The sequence below is a fragment of the Papilio polytes genome, unplaced genomic scaffold (genome assembly GCF_000836215.1).
Source record: "Papilio polytes unplaced genomic scaffold, Ppol_1.0 DF821733.1, whole genome shotgun sequence".
Taxonomy (NCBI): Eukaryota; Metazoa; Arthropoda; class Insecta; order Lepidoptera; family Papilionidae; genus Papilio; species Papilio polytes.
Window position 1 is genome coordinate 126,835 of NW_013527471.1, and position 18,194 is coordinate 145,028.

General features: G+C 33.2%; 3 protein-coding genes across 3 annotated transcripts in view; 2 read left to right on the top strand and 1 right to left on the bottom strand.

Annotated features, from left to right (window-relative positions):
• The first annotated feature begins 253 nt into the window (after positions 1–253).
• On the top strand, positions 254–1,199 carry LOC106108252 (coiled-coil-helix-coiled-coil-helix domain-containing protein 7). Its single transcript, XM_013289355.1, has 3 exons — positions 254–425; positions 504–602; positions 993–1,199. The coding sequence occupies exons 1-3, from the start codon at positions 375–377 to the stop codon at positions 1,098–1,100; spliced, it is 258 nt and encodes an 85-aa protein (XP_013144809.1). The 5' UTR covers positions 254–374; the 3' UTR covers positions 1,101–1,199.
• Positions 1,200–4,193: 2,994 nt separating this feature from the next.
• LOC106108301 (ethanolaminephosphotransferase 1-like) lies at positions 4,194–13,822 on the bottom strand. Its single transcript, XM_013289436.1, has 9 exons — positions 13,511–13,822; positions 13,054–13,122; positions 9,060–9,285; positions 7,394–7,547; positions 7,070–7,178; positions 6,586–6,743; positions 5,967–6,144; positions 5,011–5,187; positions 4,194–4,467 (listed from the first exon to the last, which is right to left on the bottom strand). The coding sequence occupies exons 1-9, from the start codon at positions 13,565–13,567 to the stop codon at positions 4,405–4,407; spliced, it is 1,191 nt and encodes a 396-aa protein (XP_013144890.1). The 5' UTR covers positions 13,568–13,822; the 3' UTR covers positions 4,194–4,404.
• Positions 13,823–14,475: 653 nt separating this feature from the next.
• Positions 14,476–18,194, top strand: part of LOC106108251 (caspase-6-like) — an 8,002-nt gene continuing 4,283 nt past the window's right edge. The window contains exons 1-2 of the mRNA XM_013289354.1: positions 14,476–15,153; positions 16,908–17,086. Coding sequence (XP_013144808.1) covers positions 14,541–15,153; positions 16,908–17,086 — 792 coding nt within the window. The 5' untranslated portion in view covers positions 14,476–14,540. The remainder of the gene's footprint in view (positions 15,154–16,907; positions 17,087–18,194) is intronic.

Below are 18,194 nucleotides of genomic sequence, written 5' to 3' on the forward strand. Positions count from 1 at the left end.
TAACGTTCCGTGACACGTAGATTATATTTAAAAATTATGTTTGTCACTACACTGCCTTTTAATACAAAAATACGAAAATGCGACGGATGTCGTATAGAAAGATGGCAACAAAACAAACTGTTTGATTAGTTTTGTAACTTTAGCCTATTATAACAAAATAAAATTATGAAACAGTAAAATATTGTGAGCGACAAGTGTCGTCCTTGCTATTATCATCTTCATTAAAGAGGATGTGAAAAATATGATGAATGATCTTTATGACAATGACATTGACAAATGAGATAACAACATTCAACAAATAATGTGATGTAAAAAGTATGAAAACGAAGAGAAACTTGTAAAAAAATAACAGAGAAATAATATACTACCTAAAAATGAAGTTAAATAATGCAGAAGAGGCCTCCCGTTTGAATCCATGTCTGAAGGTTATAATTATTTACGAACTTTACGATTTTGGTTAATAATTTCTATTAGTTTTACATAATATGATTTATTCAATTTAGGAGCAAAATCAATCTTATGAGTGCCTAAACAAGAATGGATATGACCAGAAAAAATGTGAAGCTTATTTTGACAACTATAACACATGCAAGAAATTCTGGGTAAGAATCCACGAAATAAATTTCTTTTGTTATCAACTAAGAAGCACTGGACCAAAGGGATTGACTAAACCTAGTCTTCCTCAGGCTGGTTGTTCTGTGCGCCGTTTAACCGGACCTCCCAAACTAAAACCTGGTTCAAATTTGCCCAGTATAGCTGGAAACTTATGTGAACACTAACTGGCACCAGAGTCCATACAATCTTTGTGTAATCTGATAATTGACGAACTGTGAACAAGACCTAAGTTCAGATTTACTAATCATCTCAGATCCCACAAGGATATCAATGTTCACCATTGATGGAGTAAGTGATGGAGGTTGTCCACCCCAACTTGGATAAACTTTGAGGCCTTCATTAGGGTTGTTAGGTGATGCTATTTCTTTTTTTTTCAGAATCAAGTATTTAGAGACAGAAGAGCAAAAGGCATAAAACCTCATTTGCCTGATGTAGAAGAAAGGGAGAAAGTTAAAGAGGAATATGTTAAAGCTTGGGGGAATTAACGTCATTTAACAATAGCATTTCTATTTATACACAGACAAATAGCACAGATTATATTAAGGAATTATATTCAAAGCAGTTGCAATAAAAGTACAAACAATTTTATAGTTTTATTTATTAAGTACCTTGTTTATACATTTCTTCACATCATGTATATAAATTTTCTCATGTAAATTTATTTTTCTGTAGGATATTAAAAGGTTCTTTTAGTGCTATAAAGAGGAATGATTTGTGTTTTTGTATGTATTGAAATAACTCGAAAACTACTGGGGCGATTTCAAAAATTCTTTTTACCACTAAAAGCTATGATATAACTGAGTAACATAGGCTATATCTTATAATTTTACGCGGGCAAAGTTGCGAGCAACTGCTAGTATTTAATATTTTAAATTGTACATAAATTAAATCGGAAACCTTACACAAAAACTTTGAGCATTTTATTTGAACATGCTATCTCTGTTATTTTCTACCAGGAATGAAAGAAATGGCAATAGTTCAAGTGTTTTAAAAGTCAATATTCTTTATGTTAAGGAGAAATAAAACAAATTATTAGATTAAATAACATTGTATTTCGTGTTACAGTAATGTCAAGCCGAAACATTTAGCGTGCTAAAGCTAATGGGCTATTTTATGAACAAAGGCAAATTGGGAATTATCCTTACATTCATGTACTTTTTATTATGTATATATCTACAGTCAAAATTATGTAAAATCAATTGTACTAATTGTGACTACAGTATTAAAAAACTTAGAATAAACATTGAAATAAGAATATACAATAGCTCTCTCTCTCTCTTTAAGTGCCTCTCCATTAATGGAGGTTGGCCGTCAGCTTAGCGAACTTTTTCCGGTTTTGCAATAGCTAAAAATTACATTAATATTGTTCTTGATAACAGAAAGCGATAATTGAATATGGATGGATATATATGTAGAGGAAGACCGAAGAGTGTATGGATGGATTGTATGAAAGAGGATATGCTTATGTGAGAATTCAGATATGACAGCTGGAAGATGTATGGAGCACATACTGTGCCGACTGTAAAGACAGGGGCAAGTTGATGATTGTTTTTAATTACGTAAATTTAAAACGCAATCTGTTTATACATCCAGGAATTTGTTGGAATTGTTTTTTTTTAATGTGGTTAATTTTTTGAGAACATAACATCATAAAACAATTTACTCTTTAATAAAAGAGATTCAAGCTGATACAATAATTTATACAGACATTTGAATAGAAATAATTTGAAAACACATTTTAGTTTACTATACGACCGCGATAACAAGAGACTTGAATTCGATGACGTCATTTTACATCGAATCCATTCTAATTGTAAGCTGATTAATAATTAGAAAATGTGAAATATTACATCCATTGAAATTGATATGACTTAATCTAAAGTTGCTAACTTAAATAAAAGTATGAAAGTTAAGAAAAAAAGGTATTTAGATCCTTCAAATGTGTTATTTAAAACTATTTGTACTTGTTATTTATTATTATTTATGTTTCCAGACAATTCAGTTTTGTTTAAAATAATCAGAATAAAAAAATATATAATATATTCTTAATTCATTCTTTCATACCTCTGGATATGGGTGTAGTCAAATAGCAAAGGGGGTAGTTATACTCCCCTACAGAATCTATAATATAATAAATTAAAATAGATATATCAATCAATATAATTACCTACAGATCGTAATAGTTAACTCATAAACTACTTGTCAGTTTTTGATAAAAATAATTGGACTACATGTTGAAAAACTTTTAGCAAAAAAAATACTCCAAGTCACAATGAAAAATTGCCTTTGGATCTAAATATACATATTATTAATTAAAATAAATAAGTAGACATATTAAAAATATGGTAAAATTAATATAAAAATAATGTTAACTAAAGCGGTGGACAGGACTTACATAATACTTATGTTACATGATTTAAAAAGATTATAGTCAAAATTAAAAATATATTAAAAAAGATAAGCATGTACTTCTTTGGCTCGATTTTTACGAGTTATTGATCGGTCATAGTTTTTATTGCATTAAAAAATCTAATTAAATTCAAACTTAGAAGTTAATACTTGAGGTACACGCTAATTTCATTACCTCATTTATTATGCAAATATTTTATAATCTCAATATAAGAACTAGAAATTAATTGTGATTTAAAATTATTAATACTTTCAATAAAATCTTATTAATAGCGTGCTGAAGCATTTATATTTATTACTAGCACAACCTTTCTTAGCGCGTACCTCTTAAAAATGGTTTATTCCCAACCGTCACCTCGCTCTGTCACCGCGTGAGAATAAAGTTCCATCCGTCCCACTATCACCAATAAGATGGAACCGTTATGGAATAAAATAAGTTCCAACCGTCCCCTCGTTCCTCGGTGGGTTGGATGGTACTTTCATTCTCATCTGTTCCCACGTGGGGACAGAATGGTGTGACGGTTGGGAGTAAACCTAAAAAAAAATATTTAAAAATAAACTTAAAATTATTAAAAAGGACAATGCGTGCCGTAAACACTCAAAAATAATGTACATGGAATAAAAAAAAACGATAAAACAACAAAATTAAAAGAGCAACGAATGGTTTCATAAAATTTGTAGATGGTTACGAAATGGCGGCGTTCTGTCATTTTAAACTGTATTCCGTTAAAATTGTGAAATTAAAGGTTTTTTTTTATCTTTTTTTATTTCTTTACACTTCATGTACAGTATTATTTGTAAATAACACAACAAATTACATATTAACTTGTATCATTTTACATTTTATTGAAGGTTAAAAAAATTTCTAACCTCAAATATGTTAAAATTTACATGTTATATGTACACCGTGAAAAAACATAGTTGATAATGCTTTTCTTTAAAATTAAAAGACATGAATTCAAAAATGTATGAAAACGTCGAAAATATGATTCTGGTCCTTCGAGCATGATATCTAAAAATGAGACAATCATTTCTAATATACAAATAAATAATTTTAATAAATGAATCCTTAAAAAATAGGACCAATTGATGTTTATTTTAATTCTTTTGCAATTTAATAGTTTAGTTATTGATTTTTAGATCGATATAATTGATTTTTGATTTCTAAAACAAAAACTGACAGAAAAACTATTATATCAAATATATATTCTTATTGAAATGTAGTATGCGTTATATTAATTGATTTGTCTATGTTCTTAGGATGGTCTAAGTTAGCTATATCTGTGAGTAATATTTTGAGACTGGGTCAGATTTTGTCATAGCAAATACAACTATGTCACGGTGTGTCATGTCATCTTAGCACGCATTGTCATCTAAGAGTCAATCTGAACGTTGTTTTATATGGAAACAGCTTATTCTGAAATGATCGCACATTTGCCGTACCTGGAAAAAAACAAAAAAAAAACATTTTTAAAAATTCGATTTGACAATCTTTGATTTTTTTGTATTATTAGGAAAGGCAAAACTAGTATGCACTGAATTCGCCAAAATAGCAAAGCGACGCTGCCCATAGACATTCATAAATGCAGATTGCCTAAGTTAAATCTACATAGGAGAGGACAGAACTTAAAGAGGATATTTCCCCTTCCCATTCTTTTCACTTCCGACCTGTCTTCTGTGTGGTATTAGCTTATTTCTTACATTCTTACTAATATAAAACAAAAATGGATGAATTTACATATCTCCAAAACTTAACGGATTAATTATTTCCATCCGTCACCCCGTTCTGTCCCCACGTGAGAATAAATAGTTCCATCCGTCCCACTATCTCCAATAAAGTGACATGAATCGTTATGAAATAAATAATTTCCAACCGTCCCCTCGTAACAAAAAGTAGGATGGATGAATCTATTCTCATCTGTCTCCACGTGGGGACAGCGGGGGGACGGTTGGGAATAATAAGTTTTACGTTTAAATAATACTCACAACACAAGCACCGTAGTGTAGATGTGCGGCAACACTGAGAGCAGTCATCGTATACAGTAGTGTTGCCTCATAGCTAGGTTGTGTGACGGCGAGGGCCGCGCACGCGCACAGCGGCCATACTAACCAATTGACAGCCTCACAACGTTGACCACTCATTTGACTTACTATTAGACGACACTGTAATATACATTTATGTATCTTACTTCTTACTATCTTACTAATATTATAAATGCGAACGTTTAGATGGATAGATCGATGGATGGATGTTTGTTAGAGTTTGTAGCCTAAACGGACAAACGGATCTCGATGAAATTTGGTATAGATGTAGAGGGTAGTCTGGAAGAACACATAGGCTACTTACTTTTGTTTTATTTTATTCCACACGGACGCAATCGCGGGCGAAAGCTAGTACTAATATAAACATATACGCAATTCTTATAGGCGGTTTCTGAAGAACTGTTAACCATTAGACAGTGCTTACGGTTCGAAAAATTAATAAAATAAGGTTCCGAACTACGTATCTTGAGTGTATTTTTGAATTATTTTTTTTTTAAATAAAAATGCTTAACACATAAAATAAAGGTTCCAAAACATTTGTCAATTTGTCTGTGAGTTCGTGTGCGTTTATCTTAGAAACGACTAAACCGATTCGGTCGCGGTTTTCTCTAATTTATTATAGTTAGTTTCACTTAAAATTTCTTTAAACAGTGGAAAAACATAACAGATGTGCTATTTTACGTATAAAGTCGCGGGCAAAAGTTAGTACAAGAACCTCGATAAGTTAAAGTCCAAGGGAAACACAAAATATTTTAAGTTATCAAGGGTCTATGTTATAGAGGTTTTGTTCTTATGGGAAGGGAACATATTATTTTTTGAAGTTATAGAGGTTTTTAAGTTACCGAAGTTTGAGTTATCGAGGTCCTACTGTATAAGTGTCACAGATAAGTATAACTTACCGCAACATTACTGAATATAGTTCCTATTAGTAAGAAAACAGCTCTGAGATCATAATCCGGTAGTGCTTGAGACTTGTGTACCCAGAATGTGGTCACTGTGAACACTGCGAGGATAGACCATAACGGTCGTAATGCCTCACTGAATGAACGCATCTTGCCTGTCCGGAGAGTGTATGATCTGTGAACGAATGACAAACATGTATGTGAACTTTACTTATTTTTACCCTTAATTTAGGATAGAATTCTAGTCTCTTAGTGGGGATGTATATTTAGCTCATGATGTGAACTTTACGATATATGAACGAATGAATGAATTTAATGTCGCTTAAAGTGGATGTATTTGTGAACGAATGAATTCATTATCGCTTCGAGTGGATGTGATTGTGAACGAATGATCAGTAGTATGTGGACTCTACAATCTGAGTTGAATGATTGAACTTATCGGCGCATATAATGTAAGTTATGAACGAATGAACATAAAAACTCATGAACAGTCTCATGAAGGTCTGAGAATGAATGATTTCAAAACTTATAGTATGTTACTATTTAAATGAATATATGAACACCGTTAGAATGTAAAGTGTACGATCTGTAAGTGAATGAATGATGTATAACTCACCGGTAAGTATTATACAATGCGACTGGGAGATTGGTGAATATTCCCGTGCCATAAATGAGCCATTCGAAGCCATTGGCGAGGGTGTAAGAGCCAAATATGTACCGCTTGTAATACCCTGTGCCGTGCACACCTGTCCATACGAATAAGAGGGTCGATGCCTGGAATATAGGATGATTTTTATATGAAAACTATAATATAAGGCGTTTTATAGTGAAGTTATAGGGTGTTTTTGTTTCTCAAAAATAAATGCTGTAATTTACAGGGTGTTTTGTAGTAAATTATTAGAATGTATTTGTAAAAAATGCTTTATTATTGATAGGGATATTGAAAATTACATTAATAACGGTTTTTTTCTTATACAGAGTGATTTAAATTATAAAAGATTAAATATTAGAAGTGGCAAAATGGTAATAGTCAACAGTTTAGTGTAATATACAGGATGTTTAAACCAAGTTAAAATGTGGACAAAAAAGAATGAACCTACCCACATACTGAAGTCATACCCCCAGGGTAGGAAGAGCACCCCTGTGTTGTACTTCTCCCAATGGCTCAGGTAGAAGTTGAGGAGTAGATTCCACATCACATAGTACATTCTAATAATAAATAATTATTAAAATAATTTGACATTTGACGTGACTATATTTATTTAATTAGATTCAAGTATGGTACATAATTGAAGGCAATCGGGCTGTCATGGTCCGAGACACAGAGAGCCCAGGACAGAGCGAGCTGGCGGTGTACTGTGGACGCCCTTTGCCCCATTTTGGAGACATACGAAAAGAAGAGAGAGAGATGGTATATACATTACCTAATAGGCGGTATAGAGAAATCCCATCTTCCAAATATTGAATAGAGACAGGCTGGTATGAAGAAAACAGAATACGAGTCCAGACCATGGTCAAAAAGTTCCCCTAAAGGTCCAGATGTCTGCGTTCTTCTCGCCTGTTTGCCATCGATACCATCTGGAATAGTTAAATAACTGGTTAAAACGACAAATCAGTTATAACAATTACTAATCCGATAAAACAAATACAGTCTAACCAGGAATATAAAAATAGAATTCTTGGTTCGAAGGCTTATCCACTGATCTGTATAAATGGATAGGATTGCTAGGAAATGACAGCTTTTGTCTTTCTTAGTAAAGTATTAAGGGCAACCTTTAAATATACGTAAAGAAGCCTTATAGCGGCTTATGTAAGATTCAATGTCTTGCATTTTTTCCGTTACACGTGTGAAAAAAATTTATGTTTTTTTTTTAACATTAATGGGCGTAATAATTCTGTGGACGTTTAATTTTAGTTTCAAACAATAATGATTTACTTAACAATTAAACCGAATAATTGGTATTTTTTTAATTAAATACTTTTATCTTACTAATATTATAAATGCGAAAGTTTAGATGGATGTTTGAGAGTTTGTAGCCTAAACGGCTGAACAGATCTGAATAAATTTTTGCATAGACGTAGAGGATAGTCTGGAAGAACACATAGGCTGCTTTTTTCTAATTCGGACGGAATCGCAGGCGTAGGCTAGTTAAATTGTACTTTCAACTCGTAGGCAATTATTTACATCGTACTTGGCCTATTTAAGTACCAAATAGCATAAATCAAATCACGTGATAATATTATCTTTGATCGTATATTCATCTGACATCAAAACTTACCTATTCTTGTATGTTATCTCTTTAGATGTAAATACGAAGACGATTGTGGTATCGAAATGGTACGTTCAATTATAAATGTCGGTTTACACTGCACACTGCTGCACATCCGTGACATTTTTTAAAAAAGAAAACAAGGGCACAGGAAGCATACAGCTAGAAATGACTTCCATATCTTCCCTTAACTTCAGGGGTGGTGAACCTTCACGTATCATCGTCCCATATTCCTTAATAAATTACTATTGGTGTTAAAGACTTATGAAATAATTTTGAATTTGTGATTGGGTACAGCAACTAAGCGTTTACTTTTCAAATGGCATCTACTTGATTTCCTTTTCTTAGTACATAATCGATTTTGTGATTAATAATGTGTCGCGTGCCAATAGTTCGCCACCCCTGCCCTATTTTATTACGCTATATTATTGGAAAAGACTAACACTTATCCCCAGCATGTATAATAAACAATTATTGAGGATTATTCGTTTTTAAAGAAACATCCTTATACGCGGCTTCAAGACGTTGACGACGTCGAGTGTACAATACCATACACTCTCGGAAATCCGCGGTGTGGCACTTTAGGAGAAATTGCATTGCAAATAGACAAACTCCGCGTATTCCCACAAATAACTGATTAGATAGCAGTGAGTTCAAACGTAGGGATAGTAAAAATAGAACTAGCCGTTTATACTAACCGACTTCTTTTCGTACATTTATAAGCTACGTTGTATTGGTTTTGTTCCGCGTCTCGTCAAAATGTTGAAAAGTGGAACACCGCCAGTTTTTCTGACTGAACTTCTATTTAAATTGTACTTACCTAAAGTATAAGCGAGGAAGAGAAATGCAGCGAGTAGGTACCACAACTTCTGTGGTATGACTTCAGGATGTCCGTTCAAAGGCTGGTCAGGGCTGGTCAAGTTTTGTACCGATGTGCTCGCAGCGGAGTAATCATAGTCATAGTATGACAGGAGTACGAAATCAAGAACTGTGAGAAGGAAGCCGACGAATGTCAACACGTTTGGTGCGACCCATCTAGGTACCAGCTGCGGAAAAATAGATTTATAAATTTCGCTAGTGAATTCGTTTATAACTAACATGAATAATTTTTTCGGGCATTTCGGTGGCATTAATGTGTTAAAAAACATAAGGACGAATTTCCTTATTTTGGGAGGTCAGTTAAAAAGGTTATATCTATACTAATATTATAAAGAGGAAAAAATTTGTATTTTTGTATGTGTTAAAATACGTCAAAACTACTGGGCCGATTTCAAAAATTCTTTCAGCATTAAAAGGCTACGTTTTTTTTTAATTTCATGCGGAGGAAAACTCGAGGAACAGCTAGTCTTTTTTAGACTTATTACCGTATAGATTAAACAGGATATATTTCTATGTAAATTTTTAACCCTTTCATTAGCCATTGCTAGTAGTTTTTAGGTTAGAATTTTGTTTCAAGGTGGACATTTTATTCAATTGTTTTAAATAAAGTAAATTCCAACATAGCCTTTATGACTACGAAAAATCACGTCTCGTAAAACTTGCTCTAGATCTACCGGTTTATTAACATATGAAGTAAACGAACCATACATAATACTTTTATGTTTTTTTAGTATAAATTCTACTTTATTTAAATACTAGCTTACACCCAGGACTCCGTCCGCGTAGAATTAAAAAAGGCTACAAACTCTAACAATGATATGACTCTAACAATGTATAGATATGAAAGTTTGGATGGATATCCATCTATACTATTAAAATAAAGCGTAAAAACACACTTCTTTGTTGCCTAAGATGTACGCAATTACAGCATACTTTTCGATAATTCTTTTTTATAATAAAAGGCCCTACACTTACGTCACACTTTTGACATCAAGGAAGCAAGATTGCCAAGTTTTGTCATATCATTTTGACATTTGCAATTGATTTTTTGACACATGTAGACAATAAAATAACATTTTCATAAGTTTATACGGAAGAAGTCGCAGGGGAACAGCTAGTTTATAATATTAGTATAGTATAGTGGTATACTATCCCTGTTGCCTCGACCCTACGGGAGTAGCATAAGGAGGAAGATGATGATGAGTATAGTATAGTACATAGTATGAAGTATGATTAAAAAAATCTGATTTAAGTTAACCGTCATAGAAAAACGTGGCATTTAATTCCGTTATAATTTTCTCTTTAAATATACGGCCGACCGTATCAAAGTACTAATATCACCGACATCAAAGTAATAATAATTGTACAATATAAACATAACAGCTATAATAAGGGAGGTTTACTATTTTCAAGAAATAATTTCGTTACTTTTTAGTGTACTGTTTTTTTTGAGAATATTTTGTTTGGAAGTCCGTTTATTTTTTTATTAAAAAGTTTTTAATTGCGCAGTAGTTAAATAATAGTTTGTCACGAGGAATTACTAAGTGCGTCTTCTTGTATCTTTTACTAAATAGATGAATTTTTGGGGACTTAGGTTTCATACGATTTTTTCTCAGTGCTCTAAAAGGTTATAGTCCAGTTTATTGTTTTAAATTAACCATAACTTGGTATACAATAAAGCCAATGTATGGATTTCGGCAAAGTTTATAGAGAATTCGTACTAAAAATAGTCTTGTAAACCACACTCGTAGTACGTATTTCTATCGATGAACTCAGAACGTTTAACAAATCGATATAGTGAGTTATAAAAACACCCCTTTTCCACTAGCGCGACTACAACCATTCGGTCAGTGCACGTAAATTACAAATGACGTATATTTACACCTACCTGTCCCCGTGCGACTTCATCGCATAGCGTGTCGTAAGTGTAGGGTCTTTTAATTTAAAAAATGATTTTAAAATATGCAGTGATGGCTGAAATACTGTTTGCGCTCTATTATATTAGTAAAGAAGATTAACAGTGGTAGTGCCCGCTTTAACATCTTAGCACGAATGGGCCGGCACGCCCGGTGTAATACCACGACCACACAGTAGACAGGCGTGAAATGGAAGCAATTCCGTGTTTCGTCTGATGTGAGTGTGGTGCCGGAGGCCTAATTTAAGTCCCTTTCCCTTTACCACCCTTTTATAAAGAGAGGTTGGGAAGAGGAAGTGGATTTGACGGTGGAGGAGATGCATAGGAAGGGGAAATATCCTCTTTATGTGCGTCTCCTCCTCCGTCGGATAAGGGTAGGCAACGCATCTGCAATTGCGGATGTCTATGGGCAGCGGTCGCTTCGTCATTTTGGCGATTTCAGGTGGCCGCTTGCTCGTTTGCCACCTTATGTTATAAAAAAAAAAAAAAAGATGTTTAGATAAATAGATGCGTCAATTGAATACATTTGCACTGTGATCTTTAAAACCTTAGTGACTTCTCTCACGAAAATTTTGCCAAACAAGTTGCCAGCGACTAGCTTTGTCGATCATAGAAATGTCGATGACGCATCCTTGTAAATCTATGGTTTTAAGCTTAGCGACTAACATCGGAAAGCTCCAAAAAAAACATACAGACGAATTGAGTACCTCCTTCTTTTGGGAAGTCGGAAAAAAATTAAATCGCTTCGTGTACGAACTGCCTTAAGTGCGACTGATATCTTGCCTCGCGAGTCACTAGTGGAAGTATTGTCTAACAAAATAACTACGCTACGTTTGGCAGCATTATTACCAAGGTTTCGTGTTCGACTTTTACTGGAATGCGGCAGTTGTGACGTAACAGATTGTAAAATTCCGCATTATTTAAAACGTTAAAATCTACTTTTCATATAGTAATCATAAAAAATGACTGGCCAGTGACAACACGTGTTCACTCATCACGATAAGATTATAAAAAAAAAAACGATAACTGTTTCGAGTAAATTACTTTTCACAATGAACATATATGTGAACATAAATTATATAAAATAAACTTTATTCCTATACAAATAAGGTACACTTTAATTCAGGCGTCGTTATCAAAAATGGCGCGATTTGCAAAACGCACGATATTTACGCCATAGATAAAGCGATAATTATTAGTATGCAAAATGCACATGTTTGTGTGACATAATTAAAATTATTAGTTAAAAATTTAACCAACCAAGTTCTTTTTAATAATCAATGGGAAAATGTTAAATCTATACTATAATAAAGAGGAAAGATTTGTATTTTTATTTGTATTGAAATAACTCAAAAACTACTGGGCCGATTTTAAAAATTCTTACACCATTAAAAAACTATGTAATCAGTGAGTAACATAGGCTATATTTTATAGCTTTTTAATTGCACTATGAAGTCACAAGCAACAGCTTGTTTATTAAAAGTTAAACCAATATAAATTGATGGAATTTTTCTGTTAACATAAGCAATTGTCTTGTACTTTACTGTATTTGAAACAAATATATAACAGTCTGAAAGAACACATAAGCTACATTTTTTTAAATTTTTCACAGGTCAAGTTATAGCTAAAAGCTTCCAAATGCAACTCTGTACCGAACAGTAGACAATTTTAAAACAATAACCATGGACCATTTGGAATCCTAGACTCTGGGGTCTGATATGAACCCAGAATTGGACACAATCAATAACAGAACTGCAAAATTTAGTCCTAAAGTTTAAACAAAACATCTTTATAAAACAACTACATGTTTGGCCACCTAATTACTCTGTTTCGAGGAACGAGGAACTCATAGACAACATAGAGATGAGGCATATACCTAGTTCCTTTTACTTCATTAAAAAAAAAAAACACAAAAATAAGAGCATTTTTTACACTCATGTATTTAGACCTGTATACTAAACAGTTTACTGAATTTTCGTTTTATAAATTAATTATTTAAAATTAAAATAATACCACTTACCTCTACAACTTTATTCCAAAAAGGATGCATAACATAAACACTTAGGGGACTTGTGTCTTTTGCCATATACTGGAATAAAAAAAAAATAGTAAACATCTAATATGCTTTAAAGATGAATGTTTTGAGATATAAAATTTAATAACATTAAAAATACCCTTAAAAGACTTTTATTTTGCGGTAATTAAATTAATTTACGTAAAAATATGACACAAGTCAAAATCAAATCGACAAATATAGTAAACAATCAAAAAAACAAATGAATTATACAGTGTTAAGTTTAGGCTTAGTTAAATTAGTCTTTTGTAAACAGGAAGAGATTTTCTACATAAATTGGAAAGTACAATCATTTTATTGTTGCGTAAAATATCGATTACTTTTAGGTTATATTACGGAAGTTTCCTGTTATTTAGTTACACTGTCACTGATTCTAATAGCAAGACATATTAATAGAACTTACCTTGTAATTATCGAAGCCTTCTAGGTGTTCCCTAGTGAGATATTTGTAGTTAAACATTTTTAAAATTTTAAATAAACTAATACCTATGAAACTAATCTTTATTAACTGTAACTCGGTATATTACGTGATAATATACATTTTAGAGATTGAGACAACTTAATAATAACATCACTTCGTTCAGAAATAATTGCAATTGAAAATTAAATAAGCCACTTTATTATATTCATATCAGGCCACCCGTATGAATGTGTTATACATAATTACTGTTCAACTACGGCTTGGTATTGGCTGTATGATATGCTGTATTCTGCGTAAAACCGTGAGAATGCGTAACGGCGATGTCACAAATATTTTAAATACACAGCGTGCTGTTGTGCACCTTATTCCATTGCAATAAAGTATATATTGCCTAATGTAAAATCTGGAAAAAGGTGCATTGAATGAGTGAATGAAACGGGCACATTGATCATTGATACAGCCAAGCAATCACAAATCGGCCTTTGATTCGTGGTTTTTGGCCCAAAAAAAATTTAAGGTTTTAGACAGTAAAAATAAAATGCAACTTTAAAAATGTATGCTTGATTGAACAAAATATTTTCATTCTTATTTTGCAGAGGTTTGCTTTTAAATGTTGCCAGAATAATTAATATAGCATTATTCATAAATGAAGTTAATTGCTATTTTTATTTGCTAGGCGCATCAATTCTTAGTTACAATAAAAGATTTTTTTAATTTTAGCCTACACCTTAAAGCTTCCCTAAACCTAATTTAATCAGGTTACCGATTACTACGACGAAAATACACCTCCCAGTAAACGTGATTGTTTGATTAGATAATGGTGCAACAAACAATAAAACCAAAAAATACATCAGTGCGTCAACACGGCGTAAGTACTTTGTATTATCTGGTGTAAAATGATAAATCGAATTATTGATTAGATAAGATATTTATAGATCAAACGACGCTTTCAATAATCAGTCTTGCGAAAAACTTGCCAGTGTTATTAAGTCTAAAATATTTAGGTAAAAAAATGTATCGTTTAAGTTCAGATGGTTACTTCGAAAATAGTATAGACGAAGAATATGTAGTGCGAAAACGTAGAGGCAAGAAAAAAGGCAAAGGTAACATGAATTTAAAAACAAATCAAGCTCCCACAACTGAAGATAGCGACGCTAATATGGAGGAACTTGAAAATGATGATGAAAAATCTATAAACGATGTACAACCAATTAAAATAGTCAATAACAATTTCGATTATCAAAATGCAGACGAAGATATGTCAGATTGTTTATCAAGAGTTTCGGTAGATGGCGTTATGAAAGCTCCACCACAAATACAAATCATAGAACCTGAGCCTTACGACAAAAACAAAGTATATTCCCCAAGTATAAGTCAAGAAGAGCCTGAAATAATACAATACAATATAAGAGCATTATCCAAACATGCTGTTACGTACGAATTGGAGAAATTCGAAAAGAATTGTCTAATAATATTCAATCAAGAGAATGTAGATGGTTTCAAACCGAGACATGGGACGGAGAAAGACGTACAGGCTCTCAAATCTACATTTAGCAACTATGGTTTCGAAGTGAAGGAACACAAGGATTTCACAAAGGACGAAGTATTTAGGGAACTAATGACATGTACGTATTGTGTAGTTTATTTTTGTGACTGGCAATTGTTATTTATGCTACGCATTACATGGCCACTTCAACCTTGTTACCTTGCTTTTATGATCTATGGTATATTTAAAAAATGGAGTGTCTGCCTATCCGTACCTCCGTGTTTGTTAAAAGAAATCTCCGGAAACGCCGGACCGATTTTGACGGGGTATTCGGGGAGGGCTGCAAGCGAGATTGTTATATTATAGGTTACTTTTTTAAATTCTGCGCTGACGATGGCGACAAATAGTTGTAGAACAATAAAATAATTGCAACTTAGGGCCTGTCCCACCTAATTATAAATTGTTTGATAACAATCCAACGTTTAATATGTGATGGAAATATCGGATTTTGTTACCTTATCTGAAGACGTCATTTTTAAGCTATCTGAGCCTCTATCGGCCAGTGGTGGGACAGCCCCTAAGTCTACCGATTACCGCCAGGATTGGCGCGCTTATTCTTAATTTGATTGACATTGACAGATGTCATAGGGAAGGGACGGGTATGCCAATGATCTAGTGTTGCGCCGCTACTCCGGCACGGTATCGATTTTTTTCTTAACACTAGTTTGTTTTACAATTTTAGATAGAAATGGGTTGTTAACAGAAACACATTCTTTGGTGTTTTATCTTCTAAGAATATAGGATGATGATAAAAATGACATCATCGTAATCTTGTGTATTCTTGTATATGTTAAGAGTATTTTAACACGAAACACATTCCGATCATCTCAGATATAGATTAAATTGTCGACTGACTTATTTATCTAGATAAAAATGGCTTTCAATTTTTAAAATCTTCAATGCTATCATGATAAAAAGGTAACTTCTTAAAATTTACACTGTACTGTGGTTTACAGAAGATTTTTTCAAATAGGATAATGAAAATATCTTGTCGTATATTTAATTGTTTTATGATTCAGAGGTCGCAAACCTTTCTGACTCAAGGCGAGAAAATGTCTCGGGAGCCCTTGTGCCTAGTCATTCCATGGAGCGTCCTCCGAAGCGATCTAAGAGCTCGGTGGCCTCCCAATCCGGTAATAATAACGAAGTAACGGCCCGAGCCAAGGGTCCCTCACAGCCCTCGATCTTAGTTATTCATAAACCAGGTTTAGGCTAAGCGCCATCTGCGCTCAGCCACCTCAAACTCGGTGAATCTGTAAATGCCTCTTCAGCGAAACAATGGCAACTCGGTCACAAAAAAGGGAGAAAACTATATCAGTTTTTTTTTTAAAACTTAATCGTGGTATTGTTAATTTGGTTCAAATTTAATTATCTGAAGAGGGATTGTATAACTTTAGTGACTACTCCTTTTCGTACAATAAAATTATATTGATGTTCTGATCAACCTCAGGGATCAGCCATTATTGATTTCATTTCCTATTTACTTAGAAGCTTTTGCCCGCGACCACATTCGGGTAGATTTAAAAAACGAAAGTAAGTAGTCTATGTGTTCTTTCAGACTATACTCTACATCTATACCAAATTTCATCAAGATCCGTATAACAGTTTAGACTACAAGCTCTAACAAACAAACAATCTTACTAATATGATGCGAAAGTTTAGATGTACAGATGTTTGTTAGAGCTTGTAGCCTAAACTGCTGAACAAATCTCGATGAAAACTGGAATAGATGTAGAGGAAAATCTGGACGAACACATAGGCTACTTTTTTTAAATTCCACGTTGAAGAAGTCGCGGGCGATAGCTATATAATTGTAAAATTCACGTGTTACAGTCAGTGAGAGGGATTTCACGGATTACGGCTGTGTGGCTGTGGCGGTACTCACACACGGTTCTCACCACGGCCTACTACGGGCTAAAGATCTACCCTACAGCGAGATTGAGATTATCAACCATTTCAAAGTGTATAATAAACCTACTCTCGTCACTAAACCGAAGATTTTAATTATACAGGTAGGATATGTTTGAACTTTTTGAGGTTATTTTTTTCTCCATTAAACGTAGAGTCGCGAAAATTTCAGAAAAAATTGTACGACGAGATAAACTCCCGCCTCTACAAAACTGTACTAAATTTCATCGAAACCCGTTCAGCAGGTTTTGCTGGCGTTTTGGGGACGAAATAAGTATTTATTGATTAACTAACTATTTTTTTTAGTAAAAGTTTAAGAGCCAATCTCTATAACGACCCATAATAGAGTTGCATTATCATGAGTCATGACTCACAATAAAAAAACTACCTCTAGTGGGGGAATCCATAAACAATATTTGTTTCGCAACATTCATAACGTTATCTTTTTTATCTATAAGACATATCCGTAGTGAATCAACACTAAATTTCTACTGTTGTGATTATTTATCTGTACAAAGACCTTCCGAGTGTTAATCACACATTTGCAATTCGATTTAACTCCTAATATGGACATATAGATCTTACTAATATTATAAATGCCAAAGTTTAGATGGATGGATGTTTGTTAGAGTTTGTAGCCTAAACTACTGAACGGATTTTGATGAAATTTGGTATAGATGTGGAGGGTAGCCTGGAAGAACACATACGCTACTCACTTTTGTTTTTTTTTAATTCCACGCGGTCGGGGTCGCGAGCGAAAGCTAGTATGATATATTTTAACGGATTATAAGATGAAATAGACAAAGAATATATATTTAAGGAGATTTTAGGAGATGCCTTTTATTCAATGAATGTCAATTTTTGCAAGTATAACTGTCAAAGCAGCGCCATCTCCGGGAGAAGATTTACACTATAGAAAAAATGGCTTACAACAGCTCACAGTAAATTAACGGATTTCTTTTAAATTAGCTACTAAATAAGTCAAACATTAAATAAGGAAGCACAGATATAAATTAGCCATTGTTAAAATGGTGTTTATGTTAAATACAACCCTTATGGTGACAGATATCTGTGCGATATTTACAGCCTTACAAATAAATCTTACTAATCTTACTTCTTACCTCTTACTAATATTATAAATCCGAAAGTTTAGATGGATGGATGGATGTTTGTTAGCGTTTGTAGCTCAAACAACTGAACGGATCTCCATGA